Genomic DNA, 26,933 nt, shown 5'->3' on the forward strand with positions numbered 1-26,933 from the left:
CTGCTCACGCTGCAGAAAGCTGATTGCGAGAAGGGGTGAGAGGATGAGGCTCCCAGGCATACAGAGCCCCCGCCAGCCTTGTGCTTGCTGAGCTGGAAACCTGCTGTTATCTCGGGGGTGGTTTGATGGAGAGTGTTCCTCTCCTGAGCTGCTGCCTCGTGCCAGCAGCTCACAGGTTCCTGCCACTGAGCTCCCAGGTACTGAAGCTTTCAGGCATTATATGCTACAATGATTTGGTTCAATCAGCTCACAGCTGATCCATAACCCCTTGTGACCAGGTCTGAGTTGTCTGCACAGGCTTTGTGCCCATGTGATGGAAGAGACAGGGCTTTGGATGCTTTTCCACAGTCAAGAAATCGCTTTTATTTGCAGTTTATGGTGGACGGAAGAAATGTGCATTTGGTCTGAAATGTCCCAGACAGCTTGGCCATAGAGAGGCAGCTGTTCCTGCTGGAGGCTGTCCTGTGTGCCCCAGCTGAGGCAGCTCCCCAGCCCTATTCTTTAGGCTTCAGGACCACTGTGCTATCCAGCTCCTTCTGCAGAGTGTTCATGAGGGAAATGATCTTTTCGATACAGGCGCGGTTTCTGTCGCTCTCGGTTTGGAAAGCCTGGACAGATTGAAACCAAGCACTGAATCTGCAGGCGTGTCAAGGTCCAGCAAAGACCTGGGAGTGTCCCTCCTCCCAGTGTCCCTGTCCCCTGAGTGTGAGGGTCTCTTACCTTCTCTATCACTGACTTCTGCCACTGGTAGGTGTTGGAGAGCATGTCGCTCTCCCGCTTATCAATCTTGCGCAGGCGGATGCTGTGGGACACGCTGATGATGTTGACAACGGTGGTTTTGTCCTTAAAGAGCTGGGAGATGACGTGACAGGATGAGAGGAGGGGAGAGCACACAATGAACCAGCAGCACAGCAGTGCTCACAGGGAGAAACCCTCTGTCTCAACCTGGCAAATCCCTTCTCTCATTGGGATAAATCCAGGGCTGTACCCCAGGCCTTGCTGTGGTGTAATGGGGCATTATCCCTAACACAGGGGGGAAACAGAGGCAGCAGCCTTGGCCCCATGTGCTGGAATGGGGAGATCAGTGCAAGCAGGGCTGCCGTGCAGCTGGTGTGGAAGAAAGGCTGTATATGCTCCAGCATGCCTGGAAATGGAAAATCACACTTGGAAGGGATTCCTGCACTGCTGGCACTGGCTGTAAATCTTCATTTTTGGAGAGTCCCAGCTTCTAATGGAAGCAGTGACTTCCCTCGTGGCTCTAAATAGAGGGTGGCTTTGCTAGCCCATAATGAGGCTCCTCCTGCAGCCAAGTGCAGCTGTTGGGTAAATGAATTCCCTTCTCCATGGGAGTGGATGGCAGTGAAGCAAAATGGGTGCAGGGCAGCGGTGCAGAACCACCACCATCTGCACAGGCCATAAAGCAGCAGCTCCCCGGGGGCTCAGGGGTCTGGTTTGTGTCTGTCAGCTTGTGATTACCTGCAGTGACAGGGGGCTGGGATAATCTGGACAGAGCAAAACCACGGCTAATGCAAATTTAAGTAATTTAGCCACTAAATGAAGGAATTATGGAGGCAAAAAGGGCAGCAGTGTTGCTGAGTGGAGCACTGAAACAGTGTTGGTGCTTTTGGAAAGGCTCCTGGGATCTTTGTTTGCACAGCAAGAGTGAGGGCTCGGTGGAAGGCTCCATTTAAAGTGTCATGTCCTGCCTCCAGATCAGCTCATGGGCTCAGGAGCTGCAGGAAGAGATTTTGAAATCACTGAGGCAAACAGAGCCCTGGTGTAAGAAATTCAGAGCAGTGTTGGGATTCTGCTGAGGGAGCAGGGGGAGTCTGAACAAAACCAGCTGTGAGGGAGTGCAGCAAAGATGCTGCCTGAGTGCCTGGAAATCAGCCAGAGCAGTGAGTTGTGCTGGAGGCAGGAGAGAGATTTCCTCAGCACCTCTCCTGGGCTGCTGCCACCAGCTCTGGCAGTGCCCAGGGAAACCTGCAGTGCAGTTATCCCCTGTCCTACTCAGTGGAGATGCTCAGAGGCACCACAGTTCAGCCAAGCAGCTGGACCCTCTAGGAAGGAGGTTATGCTGTGGTTCAGGCGTGGCTCTGGCAGCACTGAGCCTCCTGGAAATCCTGTCCCTTCAGGGAAGAGGCTACAGCCTCATTTTCTTGCCTGCTCTCAGAGAGATGAATTGTTTTGGTGCCCTCACCGTTCGAAGATCATCGGGAAAATCCTCTTTAAGCTCAAAGAGGCTGATTTTCTTCAGGGTGGCCTGGACAATCTCCATCACCTTTTCAAAGTGTTGATTTTCCAGGTCCCGGCACTGGCTGAACGTACAGAACGTGGTTAAGGAAAAAGCTGAGCACCCACTCATCTGTGGGGATTAAATCACCTCCTGTAACTGGGACTGAGTGTCTGCACAGGGGGATCCTGCAGAAATGAGCCTGGCTGCTCCCAGAGGCTGCTGAGGTGTCAGGATATCAGGATACAAACTCTCAGTTCCTAATCACACACCGAGTCTCATCTTTACTGCCAAATATGACAGAGGACTGAGAGAGGACCTAGGATTGCCAGGGAAATTGGAAGAGGCCTCCAGGTGACAGCCAAGCTCTGAATGCTCTGCAGTTATTTGCACCAGGCCATCAGATTTCTAGATTTAAAGCAGCGTGACCTGACACTCAAGCACTTCAGTATTCTCACATAACTTTTTCAGCACACATCAAAAATACAAAAATGAGCACCATTTAAAGAGTATTCAACCAGAATTGTAGATATTTCATTAGTGCTGTGGCAGGGATGTACCTAGACAACAGTCTAACCAGATCTTCCCTCTGTTTTGTCTTCTCTGCATGGAGAAGAAAGGAAGATTCCCAACAGGGTGAAATCCTACAGACTCTCAGCACAGTAGAATTTAGATCTTTCTGTGCTCTCCAGAGTCTCCACATAAAGAAGATAGGCACCTTAAATGACCGTTCCTTAAGGCTGGGAAAAGATATTTTCTATTGAATAAAATAAAAAAACCCCAAAATTTTTATACTGGAGGCTCATTTTTGGATTTAGAGGTGAGGTGAGGTATTGGTGCATGACTGGGAGGTCCAGGCCAACCTACTGTGAAAAGGATATATCCCTTGAATGTTTTCAGTGAATGTTGATGCTGTGACATCAATGCTTCTTTTAAAATCCTGTAACAGTTCCTTAACAGAGGGAAAAAAGAGGAAATATCACAATGAAAACTTTCACAAACATAACAGGGAGTCAGGGAGTCTAGGAGGAATCTACAACTTATTGTAATTTGGACTCACTGCTGTTATTAGCACAGTCAGAAACTGAACTGCCTCAAGCATTTAAAGTGTCTGGAGTAAGCCAGGGGATCTTTTGTCACCTAAGCGGTGCCTGGAGAGGGCTGCATTCCCATCCCCTGCCTTGCTGCAGCCTCCTTGTCCTTGGCTGTATGAAGAGCCTCTTGTCAGAAGCACAACCTCTGCCTGGGCTTTACTGCAGCTCTTGGTTTAGTCCTCAGAAATTAAAATTGCAGCTGCCTGTTCCCTCTCTCAGAAATGGCTGATGGAGAATCTGTGAAGTGTTGCACTTAAATGTCTTGGTAGCTGAATCCTGCAAATCCAGCAGGGCACACAGGGAGAAATGTTTCTGCTCATCCCATCAGATATGTAAAGGGCCAACTCAGAAAATACTAAAAAGGCACAGTCCTGAAGCAGTGAGGATCCATTTTGAGCTGCTACTTTCTGCCATCCATGCTCACAAAACTAAACTGCTGCACAGAGGCCACAGCTCCTGCCTGCTCATTTTTAAACAGATTATTTTGGGTTTTTGCCTTCGATGAAGATGCTCATCAGCAGCCCTGCCCTAGTTCTTGAGGAAAAGTCTGGGGAGGAAAAGGCAGCTATTATGCAAGCAAATGCAGCAAGCTGAGCAGGAATGTGTGTAATCTCACAGCAAAGATCAGCTTCAAAGAATGACACCTCTAGAATTCCAAATGCATACCCCATGCTATGCAGCAACTTGTGCAGACCTATAAAGTCATTGCACAACCTCCCTGTCTGTAGTGTGGGAAATCAGCTTGGATAGATGTGATGGACATACTGTGCTCTGCTCTGAGGAACAGAAATCTGCTGGACGGCAGCAATGTCCAGGGCCTGATCTCACTCCCATCAACTTTGAACAGAGAAAGGAAAAGATGGGGATGAAACCTTTTCCTGAGTGGAAGTCCTGGGCCCCCCTCTTTGTGAGCAAGCTGCTACCCAGGGCTGCAGTGACAGAGAGGTGACCCCACAACCTTCTGGCTGTGAGGTCCCACGGGTGTGAGCTTGGGTCTCACCTCCAGGTCGTTGGATACCAGAGCTTCCAAGGTCATGAGTGCATCCCACAGCTGCTGGATCTCCTCCTTGCCCTGGGCTCGTTTAGAGTCAGCAATTTCACCACTCCCGTCTTGATAAAGCTCATCCAGCCTCTAAACACAGAGATACATGAATTACAGTTTGTGTTCAGCACTCCATTGCAATTTAATTAACTTGTTACATGTGTGAGAAAAGTTCCTGCTGCTGATTAGCTGAAATGAAATGTGATGATTCAGGGAAGTCTCCAGATTTACATAGTGGGTAGTCAACAGTTCTGAGCTTTGCTACTGCAGGGGGATTGGGAAAACTTTTCCTCATCCTCCACTCAGCAGAAGACTTTGCTCCTTCTATGGTTCCAATTTTTGTTCATTTCAAGCAAAAAAAAAAAAAAAAAAGAACAATATTTAATTATTGACATTGCTGGCTGTGAAGATGAAATTAACAATTGCTTTGGAGAAAGAAAGGCAGGTGTAAATCCTGATCCACTTCCTGCCTAGGAGAATCTTGACTGACTTCCAGTAGGGTCAGGATTTAGTATTCTGAATATGGAATACCTATCATTGCCTGCCTTCCTTTTACAGCAAGGATTTATTGCCCTTCAGAATTATGTATTGATGTCACTTTTGCATCAGGCAAGATTTATGTTTGCTTGGATCAAAAAAAAAAAATCCTCTTGAGCTGAATGTGTTATTTTCAAGTCTGTTTAAAATCAGTTCAAAATCAACTGTTTAAAAAAAGAGGGAAAATATATATGTTTTATGATGTCTAATCCACTTCTCCTGAGAGGGAATGGAATGGGGTGAAATAAAGAATTCTGTTAAAAACCCCTGCCAAGGCTTGTGTCTGGAAATGGGGTGGATTACCCAAACTTTGCAGTTTAAAAGGGGGAAGGGGAGAGCAAGGTGTCTTCTTTTCTAATGTAAACAAGTTAGGAGGCTCAAAAGGCTCCAGAGCCACTCAAGCTGCACCTCTGGGAGCAATAACTTCAAAGTTCAAGGCCTTTAATCCTCCTCAACCAACTTCAGAGAGCGCAGTGATTTTACAGGTTACCCAAGTTTACATGAAAGGATTACAGACAGACAAACAGCCCTAAGAACAGCTCACAGACTGCAGTCTGCTGGGACCTCTGTGCCTTTTGAACTCCTCCAGCAATTTTAAATGATGGGGAAATGATGTTAAAACTCTGTGTTCGGTTTCACTACAAACTCCTCTAATTTTTATATGAAAACTGGCATGCTGAACCCTCTGTCCTGTTTATAGAGAATCACAGAATCCCAGAATGGTTTGGGTTGAGAAAGACCTTAAAGATCATCCAGTCACACCCCCAGCCATGGCAGGGACACCTTCCACTGTCCCAGGCTGCTCCCAGCCCTTTCCAACCTGGCCTTGGACACTTCCAGGGATCCAGGGGCAGCCACAGCTGCTCTGGGAATCTGTGCCAGGGCCTCCCCACCCACACAGAGAAGGGTTTCTTCCTAATATTTAATCCAATTTCTTCCTAATATCCCATCTAAGCCACCACTCCCTCAGCTTTAGGCCATTCCCCCTTGCAGCCCAATCCATAGCTGAGCCTGTAGCTCAGACAGAGGTGAAGGGGTAAAATCTGCCCTCAGCTGTGAATATTTGGGTTTTGTTGTTGTTTTGCAGGGTTTGTTTTGCTGGTTTAGATTTTTTTTCATGGAAGATAACAGTGAGAATTCAAGCACAAGTTAACTTCAATATTCAAATCAAACTTCTGTTAGGAACGAGATGCCCTTTAAGGTCCCTTCCAACCCAAACCATCCTGCAGTTCTGTGACTCTGGTGGTGCTGCCAGCTCCTAAAGCTGCTGGCTGCAGGTTTCCAGCGTGAGTCAGCAGCAGGGTTCAAGGCCCTGGGAGCAGAGTGACTCAGCAGCTGTCAGCCTGTGACAGGCACTGCAATAAAAGTGACCTGGTTTCCAGCGGGAGCCAGCGCTTGTGACTCTGCTGGTGTCACTTGTCAGGGACTTGCTCTCTCAGCTGACAGTGCTACCAGGCTTCAGCCCTCCCTTATTTACTTTTTTTTTTTTTTTCCCTGTGGAAACAAAATCATGATCCATCTATTATACATGGTTAGAAAGGGATCCAGCTAGAAGCTACGCCCTGAGCAGCCACAATGGGTGGCTGTGGTCGAGCAGAATGAAAAGAGTTTCTGCTTTAAAGGACTAGAAATACATTAAAATAACTTTCTCTAATTTTTTCTGGTTATAGTTCTTTGAGCTGTTGTTGAGAAAATGAACTGAAGCAGAAAATTACTTGAAAATAAACTGAATACCCTGCAATTTCCTTCCTTTTCTTCCTGGTTTTTCAATGAAGGAAGAGTTATTGGAGCTTCAAAAAGAAGGGGAGTAGCAGTAAACATCTATCTATCTAATTATCTTAAAAATCAACTTATAAAAATATTTAAACTAAAAGGAAGGTTGAGCATTTCCATTTTCTTAAATATTGGTGACTTTAATGGTACAGGATGTAGAGAAATCATGTATCAAACAAACAAAAGTATAACATTACCCTTTCGTTCCGACTCTCAAAGTCTGAGATTATTCTCTTGCTTTCTTCCTGGTTGACTGCCAGAATTTCATGGAGTCTTTTGTAGAATTTGGAGACTTCAGCTTCTCGTTTTTCATACTCTTCCAGTCCATAGTTATACAGGCTCTCACAAACTGAGACAAACTCCTCCTTGTATGTGACAGCAGAGTCAAGGTCTTTTGCTTGTTCAGTGGAGCAACACATTGTGTTCCTTCTGCCTCTGCAAATCTGAGCAACAAGAGCTACGAGCTACTTTTATGTAAACTCTGTGGTTCTTGCTGGGAGCTGCCAAATATTCAGTCTGGGGCAGGGCTGGGTCACCCACTCACGTTTTATGCATGGGATTTTGCTGCCTTAAGGGTATGGAGAAAGCTATGGCAACTTGAGGGGGGAAAAAGGCCTTGAGGAAGAGAAGGAAATACATTCACTTGTCTGACTCTTCTGACACAGCAGCAGAAGGAAGCCTACAACCCTATCTGTCTTCACAAGTGTGAATACAGTGCCTGTGTAGTTAATAAATACAGCTCTGGAGCCCACAGCCAGAGCACAGAATAAACTACTGACTTGGTAGCATCACAAAAATAACGTCAATTTTTCTTCTGCTATTATCTTGGCAATGGAATTGTTTCTGGAGTCTATTGTAGTTAAGCCGTGATGCATTTTTCTCCAACAGTGTAATGCAATTTTAAGGAAGGTCAAGTTACTGGCCTTGACAATGCTCTATTAATCTGAATGAGAAAAGAAAAAAAGGAAAAAAAAAAAGTGTCTGCTTTCTGCTCCCCCGTGTAGGAGCAATGATCAGAAAAATGTGCTGGCCTGGAAAGTTCCCTTTGCCAGTTCTGGCAGGTTGTGAGATATGTGACTTGTATCACTCTGATGAGTCTGTTCCTATCTCCTACCACTTCAATTTCAACATGATTTTAGCAACTGTGCTCTTACAATCTAACAGACAGAGATTTATCTTCCAGCTCATTTTAAACTTTAAGTGGATTCCAGACTTAAAGAAAGTACAAAGTCTTGATTCTTGAAGGGTCAGAAAAGGAGGCTACAAAAATCATGTTTGATTCGAGGGAAGGAAAAGGAATATGGTAATTACAACAGTGAGAATTTAAAAAGCTGGGATCTCATGACCTGTTGGGGATAGAAATGAGTGGTTTTACAAATGGGATGTCTCAAGCTGGGCTGGCCAGCTTGTCAGTAATATAAACCATTTGTTTGGAGCCCTCATATTTCACAAGATACCATGCCTTAAAGCTGTCAGTGGTCTCACAGCCTTGCAGTGTAACTTTTGGTACTGTTCCAAAATTGAACACAGACTGCCTCAGATCTTAGATCAATGTAGCTTTCAGCTCTGCACAAAAGCAACAGATGAAGAGTCCCTGTGGATGCACTTCCTTCTCAACTCAAGGCATTACCTGTTAGCTGTGGGTATTCCAAACCCAGGAAGGATATGCCTGCAGCAGCTCCTCCACTCCAGGGAGGGAAACCAGTTTGGTGGCTTCTCCATCCTCTTCATGCAGACTGTCAAACAGGAATGGTCCATTCAGGTACTCAACAAAGGCTGCCTTTGAAGAGAAACAGAGCAAAATAAGTGAAATAGAGATGCCAGCCTGGTGCCAGTGCTCAGGATGTGTCTGTCCTGTAAGAACCTCAGCAGCAGCAGAACATGGGTGCAGACACAGATACATGAACACAGCAGAAACACCAACCAAGCCACCAAAGCACCTTGGAGTGAAACCCATCCCAGCTGCAGCTCTGTAGCCCAAGGATAGAAAACTCTGTTTAATCTTGTATCAGATCACTGAATCATAAAATGGTTTGGGTTGGAAGGGACATTAAAGATCATCTAATTACACCCCCTGCCATGGGCAGAGACACCCTCCACTGTCCCAGGCTGCTCCAAGCCCCATCCAAGCTGGCCTGGAACTCTTCAGGGGTGCCAGTTTCTCTGGGCAACCTGTGCCCCCTGCCAGTAGAGGATATCACCAATACAAACACTGACTGCAAGGCCATTTGGCCTTTCAGATAAGGAGCTGGTGAACTCTGGGGAGGTACAAAGGGAAGAGTTGCTGCATCCTCCCTGGCACTCAACACTAAACTGAAGCCACTCTGATCTTCCAGAGGTCTGGAATACAGAGCCAGGCTACAACTGAAAGCACCATTCCACCTGGTCTTGCTTTCAGCCTGGTCACAGGACTACAGTGATCTCCAAATTTCTGGAGAGTTTAACCATAAAACTAATGAAAAGCTTGACTTAGTGGGAAGGAGAAAAAAAAAAAAAAAGTCACTTCACCATGAAAATGTTAACATTTCCCTCAGAGCTGTAATTTTCCTAATCTCATGTCAGGTTGATAAGCTCCCTGGGTATGATTTACTATTCAGCTTTGCAGGGTCTCTCTCTGTAGTTTCATTGTTCAGCCCAAAGAATTATGTTCCCCCACATCATGTGTATTCCACAGCAGCTCCTGCTTCTACCCAAAAGATAAGATTCAGAGATCACAGAGATTAATCTGAGCCTTAGTTTCAGCAGAGTCAAAGTTAACCTCTCATTAAATCTTCAGGCAGGGAGAACACAAGTCAATACGTGTTGTGCTTCTTTCTCCTGGGACAACACACAACCAGCCAAAGAAAACTCACCTGCTGGTGCTCCAGCTCTTTCTGCTTTGCATCTTCTACCTCTTGCAGAGCCAGGACCTGAGCCTCCTCTTGCTCCAATGGCTTAGTAAGATGTTGATACTTTAAAGCTGCAGCTTTTCCCTGAGAAATATAAATAAAATATTTGTATTGGATTAGCCTACATTGCTCAGTGAGTCAGGGTGTAAGCAAGTGATCTTTCTAGAGCATGCACCAGAGTGGCATCTGCCTCTCCATTTCCTCATGGGCTTTTTATTAAACTACTTATGAAGTTTCTAATCTAATCCTCATCCCATTTTTTGCTGGCATATTTCTCTGTTTCTGCATTCAATGCATCTGAGATAATTCAGTCCCAGGAAGCTTTTCTCTCTCCATTTTCTCATCTTTAGAGCTTTTTGGATTTTTTTCCTCTTTTAGCAGTAAGTTCTATTTTGACTTCTAGAATTTGAGCTCCAATTTGATCAGTCAGTGAGGTTAATTCATTTTCTAGGGAGGAGCAGATTCTTTGGAGGAGTGGATGGCAAGGTAGTACCAGGGGCAAGAACCTCATTAGCTTGAAACTGAAGCTTGACAAATTTAAGTATGCAATTCTCAGACATCCCTGATGAGCAGGGACTGCATTCCATGACCTGGAAAGCCCTTCCAGTCCTATGGTAAGAGCAATGTACATTCCAAGTACAGCTCCTGCTCTGTGCCAAGCAAATTTACAATTAATCATGTTCTTTGGTTGCTAAAAAAAAAAAGGCAAACAAACCCTGAACAAAAAATCCCATCTTTGTTCCTTTGAGCCCTGGGATGATAAAGCAGCTCCACAGGTTACTGGTGAGGATGAAGTGTCTTATTCTCAGAAATCAAAAGTGGGAAGTGCATCCAGGCACCTGCTTGCCTGGATTGTCAGGTTGCTGCTGAAACAAATCACTCTGTGAGCAGCAGGACCACCAAGGCTCCTTCCCCCTGGATCCACGTCTCCAGACTGATTTCCTCTGAGATTCCCTAAGAAAGACTTGCACTCACACTGCAGCCTCTCTGTGGCAACACGAACCAGGCCCCTCTCCCACACACAGCTGCTGATTTTCACAAAAATCTGTGAAGACATCATGCTTCTGACACCTCTACCTCTCTGTCAGATTTGACAGAATTTGGCCTACAGGTTCACAGCTGTTATGTGGAAGCAGAATAAACACTGTGTGTTTCTGTGAGCCTGATTTCTGCAGGGAACCTGCCCCCAGTGCTGGAATATTGCTGGCACACCAACAAAGCAAAGGCTCTGTAAGATGCTGCTGCCTGATTTCCCAATCAGGGAATGCAGAAATCTCACCGTGGAGTTTCTCACGAGCTTGAAGTCCAAGTACACCAGGCTGGGAAGATGAGCAACAACAAAGAGCCTGTAGTGCTCCTCACTGCAGAAAGGGTTCCCACTGAGGTTCAGTGTCTGTAAGCTTTTTAACCTCCTGAGGTAGATAACCTGTGCCAGAGGGAAAGAGCTCTGTATTTCCCAGGGCTGGGGAAACACAGCCTTGGAATTTATTGCTTTTATTACAGTTGAGCTGCAATATGCATTCTGCTCTGCTGCCAAATTCACATGACAGTCAATTATGAGTTTCTAATGGCTTTGGGAAAGGAAATGCTTAAATTCACGTTGGCAATAACTAGACAACGGGTGGAGAGAGAAGGCAGATGGGGTGCACAAATCACAGGTCCTAAATTGGTAAGATGCCCTCTAAAGAACCCCAAATAAATCCTAGCCTCCCCCCTTTTCTCATATGTAGCCATTTATTCCTTTTCTAGCTTTCATGGGAGCCAATAGGAATTTTGCCATGGCTGAGAGCAGTCACAGAACTGGGCCCCCATGAGTCAATAATCTAAAAGAAAAATGGCTGCAGTAAGCACTTAACACCAGAGGACCAAAACCATAGCTCAGACTACTTAGAAATCCTAAAGAGAATTTTATCACCTAAAGAGGGGCTTGGACACAATGGCAAATGGCAGTTTTAGAATATCTGATCCTTCAGCAGGGAATATTTGCAAAGCCAGGGAACACTCACATCTTCCAGAAAGGTCAGGTTATTCTTCCCTATGGAGAAAATCTGCAGCTCTTGCAGTGTGTCCATGTGCTCAATTGTAGATATTCTGTTATTGTACAGACTGAGGTCCTGCAGTTTGACAAGAGTATCCAGGCCCTCAATTACTTCAATATTGTTGAAGGACAGGTCTGGGGAAGAATTTATAAATCAAACATTAAATTATTTCTTGCAGAACACCCTGATTCTGCTCTTTAGTTCTGGATGTAGGAGTTTATGTACAGATTTTTCTCAGGGGTGGCCCAGGTCCCACAGGAAAAGCTCAGCATTAAATCATCCTTTATTCCCATCTCCTCCTTGCAATTGTCTGTGAAACTTTTAAATGAGAGGAAAAGCTGAAGTTAATCCATGCAGACTCCACATACACAGCCCGAAAGGGACTTCTGCCTTATGGGGAAACACAAAACAAGAGGTGGGGAAATGCCCTTCGAGGGGAATTTCTGTTCTAAATCTGGCACTCTCTTGTTTCTTGCAGACTCTGTCCTGCCACAGTTGTGGTCACTCCCAGAGCACCAAGACAAGGCAGCTCCATGTCAGTGGAGTTGTGCAAAGCTCACTTCAGCTGTTTCACTTATTGAAATGTCCTCTTCCCCTGCCAGAACATCTCTCCTAACACCTACACTCACCATGACTAAGGGCAGGGTTTGCCTGAGGATTAGTACTGAGCAAGCCAAGAGCCCAAAACCAGTTTATGAGGTCTCTTGGGTGGCTGAGACACTTGTACAGCAGCAGCTGAGCCACTGCAGCCTTTGGGCAAACAAAATACGAGAGCGTGCTTCAAAACACTGTGCTCACACTGATCACTTGGTGATTCACAAGTGCCTCTGCCATCTCTGGAGCAGAACTGTGCAGACAACGGGGTGGAAGAGCCCATTAGACATTTCACAATGTGATTATGAGCTCCAGCCCTGCATGCTGAGGATATATTTAGAATTCCAGCCAGCAGCGTGGCTGCAGTTGCAGGGAATGCTCTCAGCTGTGCATCTGGGTAGCTGCAAGCAGTCACACAAGGCCACAAGGATGGGCACTCCTTGGGACGATGATGACACACAGCCCTTAAGGGTAGAGGGGTTGTAGGCTTTGGGATGCCTGCAGCAGCTTTGAAAACAGAATTCAGGCTTCTAAATCACAGAGGTGTTTCCATAAATATTCCTGAAAGTCACCCCTAAACACAATAGAAACCTTGGAAACAACATTGAAACCTCAGCTTCCTGTTCCTGCCACACCAAATGTATTAAACCCAGTTTTTAAACATTTGAAGGATTGTTTTGCAGCTCTGATACTCAGGCATTTTGACATTTGACAGTCAAATAAGGAGACACACAGACAGCTGACAGCCTTCCCAGGGTAAGCTCCTATCAGTGGTGTTGAGAGGGAAGGTGACATGCTGCCTTATCTCAGATTGCTTTGCACCTGCAAAGGCATCCACCCTCCCCTGCCTGTATCTCACCAAGCCATACAAGGTGAACCAGAGTCTCCAGACCTTCTATCTTCTCAATCACGTTGTTGTCCAGCTGTAGTTTAGTCAGATTCTCTAATGGCCACAGATTGGCAATCTGCAGGATGTCTAAAGCCACAGGAAAAAAAAGGAAAAAAATAGAAAAGAAAATTGCTTTCCATGTGAGCCAGCTTTGTTTAGCAGCCACACTGCCTTGCACAAGGAAAACACGTCCAGTCTTGCCTGCAGAAGGATTTGCAGTGTGTGATGAGTGCCCTGGAGAGCTCAGGGGTGCCCTGGCTGGATGGGATCCCAATGGAAGAGCCCACTTAACCCCAGTGTCCTGCTCAGCACACGCTGCTCATCAGTGAGGCCAACCAGGCGTGCAGGGGATGCTGAGCATGGCCCTGCACTCCAGAGCCTTCCTGAACCCACTGCCAGCACGCCCTGACCTTCATCTTCCTCTCCAGCTGCAAGCAGGAGGTTTGGGATGAGCCTCTGCTTTTCCCTGCATTTGCAGTCCAGCAGTGCCCAGCTCCTGCTGCTGTAAATGATTCTCCTGCTCCTGGGATCCTCAGCACAGGAGAGGGGTTGGAGTCTTCTCTTTCTGTGAAGGCTGCAGTTTAGAGCTAATCAATATCCCTGCATTTAGTTTTCTCCAAAAACAGAATGACAAGGGCAGGCTGTTGGTCACCACAGGAAAGAGTCAGAACCAAGGTGACAGGAAATACAGAATATTCTCACTTCCATTTCTCTTTCCCCTGCAATGCATTTCCAGAAGATTTCACCTGCTGTCCTGCTGTCCTTATTTAGTGAGGGCACCATAAACCAAGGAATTGCATGCACAAAATATTCACACAGTTCCGGATTTGCAGACAAATCTATGCAGGATCAGGTCAAGGGAATCTTTTCTAAGAAAATCAACTCATACACACATTATTTTACTGGAGCACACAAAGAATAATCAACTGAAATTACCCCCTCCCTTAAATACTCAAATATTGATCCAAATGTTCTTCCTTTCCATTTTTTTTGAATGCAAGTTTACGACAGGTTTGACAGTAAGAGGCAAGCCATGGTAATGGTGTGGATGAGCAGAGAATGCCATCAGATTGGACTGTAAGCACCAAAATCTCCCCAACAGCTCCCACACAACCACCAGCCATGGCAGAGCCTGCCCAGGGCTGGGTTTGGCCACGAACTGAGGGGCCCAACAGGGCTGTGGCCTGTAGGTGTCACCACAATATAAATGTTAAATGAGAACAGCAGTGACAGTGAGAGTGGGAAGTGAAGCAGCTCTGAAGTCACCCATCAGCAAAAGCTCCCTCTGATGAAGCTCCTTTATACAGGTATGAGCAAAAGTCCAAGTCCAGATGTTAATTTTCACATAATAAATCACAGCTAATAATGGTTGCTTAATTGCCAGTTACCCACTTCTGTGAAAAGAAGAGGAAAAATATGTATATATTCTGATACTCACTTTTAAAACTAAATTGTATCTCTGTCACAACCTTAACGTTAATACTTTCCTTTCTGGCAATATCTCCAAGGTCCTCTGGACACTTCTCTTCAATGGCTTTCTGAAGCATTTCATCATCAATAACGTTTGGCTCAATATTATTGAAAAACTGAGTCATTGTGAGAAGGAGTCAGCCTTAAAGGACAGGAAAGAAAATAAATTAAATCACTGCCTGGCAGTGATTATAAAAATGAAAATGAAAATAAATTAAATCCCTTTCCAGCAGTCATAGAATCACAGAATCCCAGAATAGTTTGGGTGGGAAGGAACCTTAAAGCTCATCTCATTCCACTCCTGCCATGGGCAGGGACACCTTCCACTATCCTAGGGTGCTCCAAGCCCCCTCCAGCCTGGCCTTGGACACTTCCAGGGATGGGGAATCCACAGCTTCTCTTGTCAGCCTGTTCCAGTGCTTGACAACCCTTTCAGCGAAGAAAATTTTCATGGAAATTTAAATATCCCTAATGTTGCCCTGGAGGCAATGAGACTATTTGTCTTTTTCAAACTGTGCAGAGTTAATGAATCGCTGTGAAGGACTCGAATCTCCAGACTTTTGCTTGTGTAAGATGTTTATAATTACAGAGCAAGTTCTGATTTATTTTTGCATAGGACAGCGATGATAAATGCCAGAGTTTGGAGAGTTCTGTTCTCATTATGGCATTTCATTAACAATCCAAACCTCTCTGTGGCTGTGTGCAGCACACACCAAGGAGCAGCAGGCTCTGGATTTATCCATCCTTGAGCTTCCTCTCTCTCCTTGTTGTACAATCACAGAATTATTTGGGTTGGGAGAAACCTTAAAGCTCATCCAGTGCCACCCCTGCTGTTGCATTGCACTAAATACACCCTGCCATGGGCAGGGACACCTTCCACTGTTCCAGATTGCTCCAAGCCCCATCCAACCTGGCCCTGGACACTTCAGGGATGTCACTTGTCCAGCGTCTCTTCGGTCAATGCCGGTTCCAGCCACCCCTGCCCGGTGGGTGGGAAGGAGACGCCGCCTCCCACTCCAAGGACCCACCGAGGCCCCGATCCCGGCCCCACAGGCCTCTCACTGCAGGTCTCCAGGGGTCTAGGTCGGTTCCTGTTCCCGTTCCCGTTCCCGGTTCCCACCCGCGCCTCAGCGCCCGTCGCTAAGGAAGCCCAGGTGCGTTGCTAGGGGAGGCACGTGACCGACTCAGCCGCCAATGGGCGTGGAGGGGGTGGGGAGGTCAGCTACCAATCAGAGCGCAAGAAATCCGTGTCAGCCAATCAGCTCCGGGACCGTGCCCTCGGGGCGGAGAGGGCTCGAATGATTGACGTTCTCTTTGGCCAATAATCTTACAGATAGGTTCGGGCTTTGCCCAATGGGGAATGGCAGCCTCATTGTCCCCGCTGTCCATCAAAGGGAGGGCGGGGAAAGAGGCGGGACTACTGTGGGGGCGGGCCCCTCTCTTGACAGTGATGGACACTCTCTTTAACCAATAATTTTGCCGCGCGTCCTGCAGCTGTCCAATTGAACGCAGGGAGTCGGGACTCAGCTGCCAGAGCGCGCTGTGGTTGGTGCTCACAGCTGTCGGTCAGGGCGCGGTGCGGGAGGGGTGGGCGCTGGGCCGCTGTTTGTTGTCATCCCAAGATGGAGTTTCTGCTGGGGAACCCGTTCAGCACCCCGGTGGGGCAGAGCCTCGGTACGGCGGCCGGGGGAGCGCGGAGGGGCCCGGGGGAGCCCGGGGAGACCGCGGGGGCTTCGGCCGGCGGGCGGGGCTGGAGGCAGCGGGGGGCTCTGGGGGTCGCTGAGGGACTGGGGAGGCCCTGGGGGTCCGTGAGAGGCTGTGGGAGCGGTGGGGGCAGAGTCTGTGAGAGTCCATGGGGGAAATGTGGGCTCAGTAAGGGGCTCTGGGGCTTAAGGGAGGTGTTGGGGGGTTATAGGGATCAGTGCGGGCTGATGGTGGGGCTGGGGGTGGTGGGGGAGCTCTGGGGGCTCTGGAGGTGTGGGAGGGTCTCTGGGGAGCAGGGGTGCCAGGGGTTCCAGGGCCTTGGGGGGGCTGGAAGGCGTTTGGGGAGTGCTGGAGGCCTCAGTGCGGGACTGTGGGGTTAGTGGAGGGCGTGGAGAGATCAGAGGGCAGAGGAGGTCTGGGGACCAGGCTGCTGTCCATGAGAAGAGAGCGACTCCACGTCGAGATGGATGCAGGAAAGTTATTGCATCCCCCAGCTCCTTTTCCTGAAGTTGAGTGCCTTCCTCCAGACCACCCAGTCATTGATGCACTCTTTCCCAAAGTACTGAACCCTCCCTGTGCCTCTGAGTGGGCAGGGGGGTGATGTGGCCTAGAGACACAAATGAGTGCTGGTTTTCCAGCCTGGAGGCTGAGTTGTGGTTCTGGTAATGCTTTGGTGCCATTAGCAGGTTATTCTGAGCCAGCTTTCACTGCGTGGCCAGTCAAGGCCTCCCTGGGCTGCTGTGGCTGCTCTCTCCCTCCCACAGATGTGTTCTTTCCTGGCAACTCATGTTTTGCTCTGGGTTGCCATGGCCGGGGCAAAGAAGAGAAAGGAGAAAGCTTGAGCATCACTTGTGCAGAGTTTGGTAACTCTGAGTTCTCATCTCAGCTGGGTGGGCTCTCAGCGCCTCCTGCTTTCCTCTGTTGGGCCCTGGAGAAATTTAAGATGTGTGACATTGCAGTGGGAAGGAAGAGGCTGGCTCAGGTTCCTGCAGTGCAGGAGGGAGGGCAGTCCCAAAGCCAAGGTGATGCTCAGTTGAGCATGTCTCCTGCCAGGGAAGGCTGGGAGTATTGGGATTGTTCAGCCTGGGAAAGAGAAGCCTTGGGGTGACCTGATTGTGGCCTTCCCAAATCTGAAGGGAACCTGCAGGAAAGATGGAGAGAGAGGGTCTGGAGTGACAGGACAAGGGAGAATGGCTTCAAACTGACAAGAAAATAGGGGTGGATGGAATACTGGGGAGAAATCCTTCCCTGGGAGGGTGGGGAGGCACTGGCACAGGTTTCCCAGAGAAGCTGTATCTGCCCCATGCCTGGGACTGTTCCAGGCCAGGTTAGACAGGGCTTGGAGCACCCTGGGATAGTGGAAGGTGTCCCTGCCCATGGCAAGGGTGGAATGAGATGATTTCTCATGTCCCTTCCCACCCAAACCATTCTGTGCTTCTATAACACACAGCCATGCATAGTCCAGCCTATAGCTATTCTCTGTTAATTTATGGAATGATGGAAGTCTTTGAAAACCATGGTGAAGAAAACTTTGCAGAGTATCAGCTGATGGCCTCAACCCTCTTTTCCAGTCCTTTCCTCATGCCCACGTGCAGGGACAGCCCTGGCTGAGGTGAGAGGGCCTTGCCTGGGTGAGTCTCACGCTGTGCTTGGAGCGTGGCTGGGCTCTCTTTGTCAGGCTATATGGAGCATATGTAGAACTTGCTGTTTATCCTCAGCCATCTGGGCTGTTTGGTTCTTCTGCTGAGGGAGAGGAGTGCTGGGAATCAGAGGAGAATAACGAGAACAGCTCAAGAGAAAGGTGATTTTAGAGGCTTTGTTGTGTTTGGCCATCAGAGGACCCAGGACAGCTGGGCCAGGCCTCTGCCCTCAGCCTGGGGAGGGAAGGCATCACTTTCTCCTCTTTATTGGCAACTTCTCTTAGCATCAGCTTGAAGGAACTGAAGAATTGTTGGGGGGCAGGGAGGGAGGAGTGGTAAAATCTGCTTTTTTAGCCTTCTGCCTGTTTAAGGCCAGAGCTGAAGGTTTTCACAGCTCTCACATCCCTTCCCTCGCTGAGCAAGCAGTCGCTGCCAGCTTGGAGGCTTTGAACACTGAGCTGCTTCCATCAGATAAGGTGAGGTGTGCAGCTTCCCTTAATGCAAAATTCAGCTGCACTTTCAGAATGTTTTTCTTTACTCCCAGGGGGAAGAGATAACTGCAGATTTTATTTTGGAAGACAAATTTTTCTGCTTCTCCTATCGCTGCCAGTTATCCCTTTCTGAGACAGCAGTAAAACAAAAGCATGCCTTGTTCTCAGACACTGCTATTTGCCCAGTGCTTCCACAGTTTGTTTTTCCAATGAGCTTGTGGAATATAATTTTCACTTATGCTTCTCTTCATTCTTTGAAAGAAATGGAATAATTTTGTATTTCTGTTTAAACATATTGTGTTGTACACAGTTGTGATGTTTTCAAGCAAGGCCTAACACTCACCATAAGGGAGAAGTGCAGAAAATCCTGTAGGTCCATCAGCACACCAAGAATGTGTGTTCTCTGCCAGGAAGTAGCAGAGGTTCACGAGAAGATTTAATTAGGGCTCTATAATATCTGCAGATAAATGCCAGGTCTGAAAGAACAAAGATGTCAGAAAAGGTTTGGGGAGAGCTGAGAGAGGTAATACAAGGGATTTTCTCTTTTCTCCTCTTTATCTGGATAATGTCTGAAGCTAGGCAGGCTTTTTATGTTAACTCTTTTGCTTAATGTGGGAAAGTAATGCTAGGATGAGCTCAGAGGATTTGTAATGGAGATGGATAGAGTCTCCTGCATCTGAAATGCCAGTTGAAATGGCAGCCAGGTTCCTCATGGCTGAAACCTACCTGATTTTTGGACTGGCTTGTATGGTACCCTCTATTCAATTCCCAGAGGTGACATAGCAGAAACAATGTAAGCCATCACCATGGCTGCTAATTACAAACCTCACCTAATTTTGCTATAATACTTTGATGGACCTGTGGACACTCAGCTGCCCTTGTGTCTCCAACAAAGTCCTCTTCTGAGAAGAAGAGTGGTTGGGTTTTGGTGAGGCTGTGTAGAAAGCAGGCAGCTGTACCTGAGAGATTCCTGAACTCAAAAAAAAAAAAAAACATTTTCATTCCATTTTGCTTTTTACCTGGAGGCTGCTGTGAAGGGAGCTTATAGCATCATTTGACATATAAACCAAAAATCTCACCCAGGATTTTGTAGCAGAATCCAGTACTTCCCAAAGGTTTTGTGAGGTGTTTTTCAGAAGGTTTTTGTGAAGGCTGGTGAGAGTCTAGAGGGTGGAATTGGGTGCCCTGGGTTTCATAGGCTGCCAAGTACATTGAGGTTGACAAGGTCCTTTGTGCCATTGGGTGCTGGCCCAGTTCTTCTGACTGAACTGTTTATTTTTTCCAATCACCACTGCAAATACCTTCTTGAGGAATATCCTGAGCAGTGAGGAGCAGAAGAGCAGGAAGATGTGTAGTAAAGCAGCTCTGACAGAGTGCTTGGTGTGTGGAGAGGGATTGGCCTAGAGAAAAAGCTGCAATTTACAGTAGTGGGAATTTGCCTTGAGATTCACCATCCTGCCATAAATTGCCTTTTTATCTTTCTTTGTTCAGTGGAGCCATCTTTAAAGTGTCACCACTCTATTCAAGGTTATTAGAACAAATACCCTTGCTGCAGGTTAGTGAAAACATCTCTGATGATTAAAGCAGATTGAATTACAAGAATGGGGAGTGCTGGTGACTCTTTTTTGGCCGTTCTGCTTATTTGATAGTGGCCATATGGCTTACATGGGAGGATGCAGGGAAGCCTGGTTTAGGTTTTTTTGTTTGTTTTACTCTGGAGACTTTGCAAAGGCTTCAGGAAGGTGCTCCTTTGTTTGAATCCAAAGCAAACCCTGCTGCTGCCCCCTCATGCAGGTGCAGAGGGCTGACCTGGGGCACTGAGGTGTGAAATGGGCTCCTCACAGGGTGCTGGACAGGGGCATCCAGGTCAGTTTTGGTCAGGCTCTGGTCAGGGCTGTGTGTGCTGCTGAACTCAGCTCTTCTCACTGCTGCCCCAAATCTGCCTGAGCCAGAGCCAAAGGCCTCTCTGGGAGTGAAGTTCAGCACCTGAATGAAGGGCAGCGAGACTTGAAAGTTAATTTTTAACAATGAAGAAATGAAGAACAGTTTCTGCATTTAACAATGTAGAAATGAAGTTGCCCTGTGTGGCTGGGAGTGGGGATCAGGTGCTGCTGGTTTACACCCTGATCCCTGCTGCAGAAGGGAAGTTTCAATGCACAGTGCTGGTCTGGGCACTTGGAGTCTGTTTTTGGAGGAGAAACAGTGTGGTGATTTAAGGAGGCTACAAAAACAAGGTTTCAGCAAAAGATACAGAGGCACTTTATTGAAGCAACAGTGAGGCAGACAGCTTTTCAATTGATTTTTATCAAAGCACTTGCAGTTTCCATTCAAGGCTGTTAAATTGATAATATATATATGGTGGATACAGGCTGTTTTCAGAGCTGCTGTTTTGTTCCCCCCCTGTTTTTTTTTTTTCTTTTATTTTTTTTCTTTTTAATGGGAAAGTGCTTCAAGGGGTTTAAAACACCTTTTATTTTCCCTCCGTAAGAAGCACTTGAGCCTTTTCTTCAGGTTTCTTATATCTCTAAGATTTTTATGATTCTTAGAATAAAAACAGTTCCTAAATAAATGAGTTGATGACTACATGTAGGAGCAGAGAAATGCATTAGAGCCAGCAGCCCATGGTAGTCCTGTGGGAGGCATTAATCCAGGCTTTCTTGTCCACAATTTCCCTAAGTTCCCTTCAGAGTAAACTTACTACTTTGCTGTGCTGTGAAATATTTTTTTAATAGATAAGCCTTTCCCCAATGCTAGAAATCAGTGTTTAAAGTGTACACTATAATCTCAGGATGTGGTCCACGTAAAATATCATTTTTGCAGTGTGCTTTTGGGCTCTGAATCTTCTCCCTCATCATTCATTGCCTTATAATAAAATAAAAAGTCCTTTGCATTTACCCACAACCATGGAAGCAGTGTCCCTTATTCTAAGGGAAGCTTTTTTCCATGCAAGGTGGCAGTAACTTTTCTTGCTGTATCAAAAAGATGAATTTTGCCTTTGCCTGCAGTGAAAAGGGTACAAGAAGTTCTCTCCTCAGAGCTGAAGTACTTTTCTAGGTACTCCTGTAGCTGGTCAGTTTTTAGAAATCCAGCCCCCCACTGCTCATTCAGAATTGTGCTTGTCATGCAAAAAGAGCCTGATAAAGTGCTTTTAGTTTTATAAGATTATTTGGATCTGCTTTCACTTCATGACAATGGATTATGTTGTAAGGAAAATCTCCATGAAATAGGAAAATGGATATCTTTGCTCTTTAAAGGAGCAAATAAATACTGAGTCATGAGTCTGGCAACTTGGAGAAACTACGTACACGTGTGAGGCTGGGTAATTAGTATAATGCCATTTAATACTGGGTTACTAAGACTGGATTTATTTTATAGGCACAAAAGCAGATTGTAGTTCATGAAGGTATTATAACATGTATTTTTGGGTAATGCTGTTTTATCTCTTTCAGCCTGGTACACTTAAATGTATATTCCATATGCTTCTAATAGCCATCTATATGTGAGAGTGAGGACAGCTTGTTCCCAGTTTGGTACTGCTCTGCTCATGAACTCAGCAGATTTTTTAAACTGCATATTTAAAATATGCTTGCCTAAAAACCACAGAAAATCCCCACAAACCCTTCCAACTGATGTAATATTTCATCCAAAACAATTTTCCCCCATAAAAGTACTCTGTGTTTTCCTTAGTGAGGAACTGTTTTAAGGTAGGCAGACCTTCCTATGATTTCATAAGCTATGTTGAGTTTTTAATGAAAAATTTTTGAAGGGGTTGAAGGCATTTGTGGTGTTCTCAGTGACAGTGATCAGTGGAGGGACAACAGCAGCTCTTGCAGAAGTTTTGGTGAGATGATCCTTCCATGGGAAGGTGCTGCCTGATACCTGCAGGGCTGGGGCTCCTCAAGGCTGGCCTGGCAACCTCCTTCCTCATCTGGGGTTTCCTGCTTGGCAAAAAGTAATTTCATCCTCAGTGTTTGGGTTTAAAATCTGTACAATGGGTAGGTGATGAGAGCGTAAATGTTTGAAGAGCACAGGGAGAAAGTTGTGGGAAATGTGAAGCGAGGAAATGACCCAGAAGCCTGTGAAACACAGCACAGATCGTCCAGAACTGGTTTTCCTCCTTCTCATTTACATCTGCCTATGGAATTCCTAGTTTTCTATGTAAAAGAAACTTGTTGCTGAGCATAAAAATCCTACCAAGGATAGACAAGGCTTATCTTCTGTATTTGTGTAGTTATTCTGTTGATGGTCCTGCCCGATCATTTCAGGTACTGCCAGTGGCAAAAGGCTCTTTTAAAATTGATGATTCTTCAGCACAAAAGATACTGGTCTAAAAGCTTTGCTAGAGCTGGGTCTCTCTTCCCTTAGGAGCAGCTCCTTTCATGTTTTTATACAACCCAGGGGGTCAGATCTTCCAGCTGTAGGTAACATTTCCCACTGCTCATGAAGGGGAAATGCAAATAAACCCAGCCAGTCTATTACTGGCAGCATTGTCTTTACATTTAAATATATACTCTACAATTGTTCTCCACCTGCCAGAATTGTAAGGTGGGCTCCACAATGCAATAGCTCATTTCAAAATCCAGGATTAAGGATGAAAAAAATCCATGCCCTGTCTGTGTTTGAGCAATTCCTGGCATGGCTGTGTATGGACTATTTACCCAGGCTCCTGTAGCTCTTGGTTCACAGCATTTGGCAGCTCAGTGTGGTCTCAGGGAGCATCAGGAGACTCAGAAATGAGGAGATACTCAGAAGAAACCTGTTGAATAAGTGGTTTACCTTGTAGCCTGCTTATTCCTTGAGAGTTGGGCAGCCTGTTCCCCAGCTGGACCTCAGAAACCTTCTGGGTTAAATTAGCTTGGGAAGAAATTATTTTTTCAGATTCAGATCAAAGAAAACATACACAAAGTGAAGGCACAGATTTGTGTTGTAAGCTGTTCAAACTGTGTTTGAATACCAAGAATTTTTCAGAGCATTGGTTTTGTGTTCTTAAGGCAGGAAAGACTTTGTTTCATCCCAAATGTGGTCAGGAATGTTGAAGATGTTAACTTGAACGTGTTGCATCCTCTTTATTTTCATGGGATACATTTACTGCAAGAAATGTGTCTGGTTTCCTATTTGACCCAAATAACAAAAAAAGAAAAATTCCCATTTTTTGCCTAGCTTAATAAATGCAGAAAGTCCCTTTTGAAAATCTGGTATTTCCTGATCCTTTTTTTTTTTAACTTTTATTTTGTCTCAATTAGAGCTTTCTGCATTTATTTTACCTTGCCTTTCTTTGCCCATAAACACAAAAAGCTACCTTGAGCATATTAAATATATTGCAAGCTTCAGCAGCTTTGCCAGCAAATTTTGGAAAGTTTTATGACATTCTGAGCCTACAGGTGAGAGATATTTCATAGCTTTGTCCTCTCAGACTAATAAATACATCTGTATATTGAAAAGAAGCATTTCACTTAAGGTTTGGTGACCAAATACTTACTGAAGTAGAGATAATTTTTTTAAGAATATCTGCAGGGCTTTAATTAGTAGTTTTGTCCACTAAGTCCTGCCTAAGGTTTTGACTGAGATGATCCAGAGATGAGATACTATGTTGTAGCTTTTCCTCCAAAACCTTGTTGACTGCAATCTGTTGGGCTCAACACTTTCCCCTCTTTTACATAAGTTGTTGAGGATCTTAACTCCTCAGTTTTCACCAAAAACCTCTCTGATCAGTTAACAGAGTGTTAAGGAATTTCCCCAGTTAATTGGTTCCTAATTTAAGGATTAGGAGAGAGAATATGCGAATTTTATTGGAATATTTCATCTGGAGTGAGTTTTGAAATCCATCTCCACACTGTGACCTGAGTTATTTCCTGAATTCTGTCTGGTATTTTCCTGAGCAGTTGTTATGGGATATAGGCATGATAATAAGAAGATTGATAGTGGGATGTAGAGGTTGGGCTGGATGCAGCATGTATTTGGGTTTGTGTTACCCTGAGCTCACATTTAAGCTGTTGTAGTAAATAGCTTGGGTTTTTTTCATTATCTTTGAGCTGCCCTTTCTCTACTGATTTTCTGTGGTTTTAATTAGAAGGGTATTTTGCTGAAAAGAGCGAACTCAGACCTTTGTGAATTTTTCTGCTAGTACAAATAATGGTAAATCTGAAATCACTTATTAGACAAGGAGTTGTTATGGCAACTATAAGATGGTTGGCTAATCAGAGAGTGAGATCAGTTTTTATTTACAAGTGTAATGAGCAATTAAGTTTGAGCAGCTGTCAGACTTGGAAAGTGATTAAAGTTCAGCAAACAACCCAAATGGGTCAGTGTTCAGTTCTGATGGTTTTCTGACACTGCAGCTTGATCATCTGTGGGTTTTACCTACTATAATTAAAACTGCCTTTTAAATCCCCATCCGTGCCAATGACTTGGCATAGCCAATGAGTAGAAAAACCCCTTTTTCCTACCAGGTTCCATAATGGGTATCGGCCTGGAGTCTTGCTGTGAGTAATGAGGTATTTCACGTGCAGCATTCCTTAAAGCCAAGCTCAGTTTGGATGCAGAATCATCTCCTGGCTGTGGTGATCACCAGGAGGGAGCTGGGGCAGCCTGGCTCAGCCTTTGCACCCCTGAGGGCTCCCTTTCATTAGAGGCAGCATTACACAGTTGCTGGTTGCTTAGGGAGCTGCTGCTGGGCCCAGGGGAAGGATGTGCACAGTGTGCACGAACATTAAACCCAAAGCAAGTGGAGAATTCACCCAGAAACAGGAGGGAAAGCCCAGGAGAGGCTGGCCTTGGCCAGAGCTGGTCACAGTGGACTGGGCAGGCTGTTCATCCTCATGGCTTTCCCAAGCAGGAGGAGCTGGTTCTCTGCAGTTCCAAAATATTGCATATGTTCATTGGGAAGGTTACCCTCCCATCCATACTCTGCACCAGATCAGCCTATTTCATTGCTGGGGTTTGCTTCCCTGCTGCACAAGTAAAATAAGCCAAAATGTTTGTAAGCTTTGCTCAAAATTTGTGTTCCAGTTAGAATTTTAACTGTCCAAAACAGTTAAACCAGTAGAGTTATTTTCCAAAATTACGCTGCAGTCCCCCGATACATTTGCATTTTTATTAATTTTGCCACACTAATGGTGTGAGGTAATAGAGGCAATTGCAGTGGAACATGAAATGGATTGGGACAGCTCCTGACCTGAAGAATTTGCAAAGTTGTGTGCCTAGATAGCACAAGTTGGTGAATGGGGACTTAAGGCAAAATTAAAATGACAGTCTCAGAAATAGGCATTTGCATACTTGACCTAAACTTCTGGTATTTACATTTTCTATTTATCAGTCTTTTTCAGGCTTATCTACAGCAGTAGCACATGAGAAAACAGGGCTGTAAAAATGGAACAGAATTTTTAGTAGGGTTATTAGAGACCAAGAAATCCACATTTCTCAGCCCCCAAGATGGGATTGCACATACGTGTCTTGTTATTGCTGTTGCCTGATTTGCACTCGGGTTTCCTGAGGAGATTGCTTGGGAGTGTTTATCTGCTAAGCTTCTGCAGGCATAGCAAGCAGAATGGGCAGCTGGCAGTGGAGCCTTTCCACAGTGACCACAGCATGGCAAAAGCAATTCCTGTCACCTAGAGGAAGAGGAGCCAGCCCTTCCCTCCTCCCATGGCGAAAACACTTAGAGTATCCCAGATATTCCAGGTGCTGGTCCTCAAGCCGTGGAGATTTTGGAGAATTGGGATGGGGCTGGAGCTTGCTGCCTTTTGCACAGGTCTGCTGTTGTTCTGTAGAGCAGTGCAAGGGAAGGCTGAAAAATTGAAATGCAAACTGAAGCCTTCACACTAGAAAACACAACCCATCAACTCTGAAAAGCTGCAGACTTCTCTGTCTAGTTCACTCTACATGTGGGATAACTGGGGTTTTCCAGAGGATGCAGCTCTCACCTTCCTAGTTGTAGGAGAGCTGGGGGTAGGAACATGCACGTGGAACAGTTACTGCAGGAGTTGTTTCATTTCACTTGTAACACATTTTAATTACCACGTGTGAACACTTGCTTAAAAGTCCCATGTAGCGTGCTGCAGCAAAGGAGTAAACCTCTTCTTGTAACTGACTTCTTGTATGAATGGGTGATTTTGCCTATTTTTTCCCCTCACTTAATAGTGTTTTCAGTTTATTTTAAGCATGTGAAAATATGGGCAACTGATTTTAGGAGTCACCTCTAAAAAATAATACAAATAATTCTAATGTAGGAGCGTGATGAATCTTTCTGCCTCATAGTTTGTTTGCAGCAAACATGTTACAAGTGAGCAGTTGGGAGGGGGATTTTGAAATATATGGGGATGGATTTTTAGAGTTTGCAGCTGACATGGATTAAAAATTCTTAGAACATTTCATCCATGAAAGGCAATTAGTTTTGTTTTATGAATATGAAAAGCACGTAGCTTGTAAGTACTGGAGTGAAGTCCCAAGTGAGTTATTAGAACTTGCTTTACTCATGTAGTACAAAATTGGCCATCAAGAGCTGATAGATTTCAAATATAGCTCACTGACACACTGATCA

General features: G+C 45.7%; 2 protein-coding genes across 4 annotated transcripts in view; one reads left to right on the forward strand and one right to left on the reverse strand.

The window, feature by feature from the left end:
* Window positions 1-344: 344 nt before the first annotated feature.
* On the reverse strand, window positions 345-15,721 carry DRC3 (dynein regulatory complex subunit 3). The gene is made up of 13 exons (XM_054644000.2): window positions 15,470-15,721; window positions 14,528-14,701; window positions 13,060-13,176; window positions 11,574-11,740; window positions 10,847-10,993; window positions 9,532-9,651; window positions 8,347-8,459; window positions 6,877-7,051; window positions 4,328-4,459; window positions 3,115-3,185; window positions 2,201-2,324; window positions 721-852; window positions 345-608 (listed from the first exon to the last, which is right to left on the reverse strand). Exons 2-13 carry the CDS (start codon window positions 14,682-14,684, stop codon window positions 495-497), a joined length of 1,569 nt encoding a protein of 522 aa, XP_054499975.2. The 5' UTR covers window positions 14,685-14,701; window positions 15,470-15,721; the 3' UTR covers window positions 345-494.
* A 378-nt stretch (window positions 15,722-16,099) lies between these two features.
* The window catches only part of TOM1L2 (target of myb1 like 2 membrane trafficking protein), a 56,655-nt gene continuing 45,821 nt past the window's right edge, over window positions 16,100-26,933 (forward strand). For all 3 annotated transcript variants that reach the window (XM_054643465.2, XM_054643466.2, XM_054643467.2), the window contains exon 1: window positions 16,100-16,233. In XM_054643465.2, the coding sequence (XP_054499440.1) occupies window positions 16,182-16,233 (52 nt within the window). In that variant the 5' untranslated portion in view covers window positions 16,100-16,181. The remainder of the gene's footprint in view (window positions 16,234-26,933) is intronic.

Source organism: Agelaius phoeniceus, chromosome 16, assembly GCF_051311805.1.
Source record: "Agelaius phoeniceus isolate bAgePho1 chromosome 16, bAgePho1.hap1, whole genome shotgun sequence".
NCBI classification, from domain to species: Eukaryota; Metazoa; Chordata; class Aves; order Passeriformes; family Icteridae; genus Agelaius; species Agelaius phoeniceus.

Bases quoted from the DNA above. Each gene is read 5' to 3' on its own strand.
- DRC3 (XM_054644000.2), bottom strand. From the start codon at position 14,684: ATGACTCAGTTTTTCAATAATATTGAGCCAAACGTTATTGATGATGAA. The intron at 3,186-4,327 runs GTGAGACCCAAG...CCCTCTGTTAAG, and splicing joins TGGTATCCAACGACCTGGAG to GAACTGTTACAGGATTTTAA. The intron at 2,325-3,114 runs ATATCCTTTTCA...CACGTTCTGTAC, and splicing joins ACTGAAAACATTCAAGGGAT to GTTCAGCCAGTGCCGGGACC.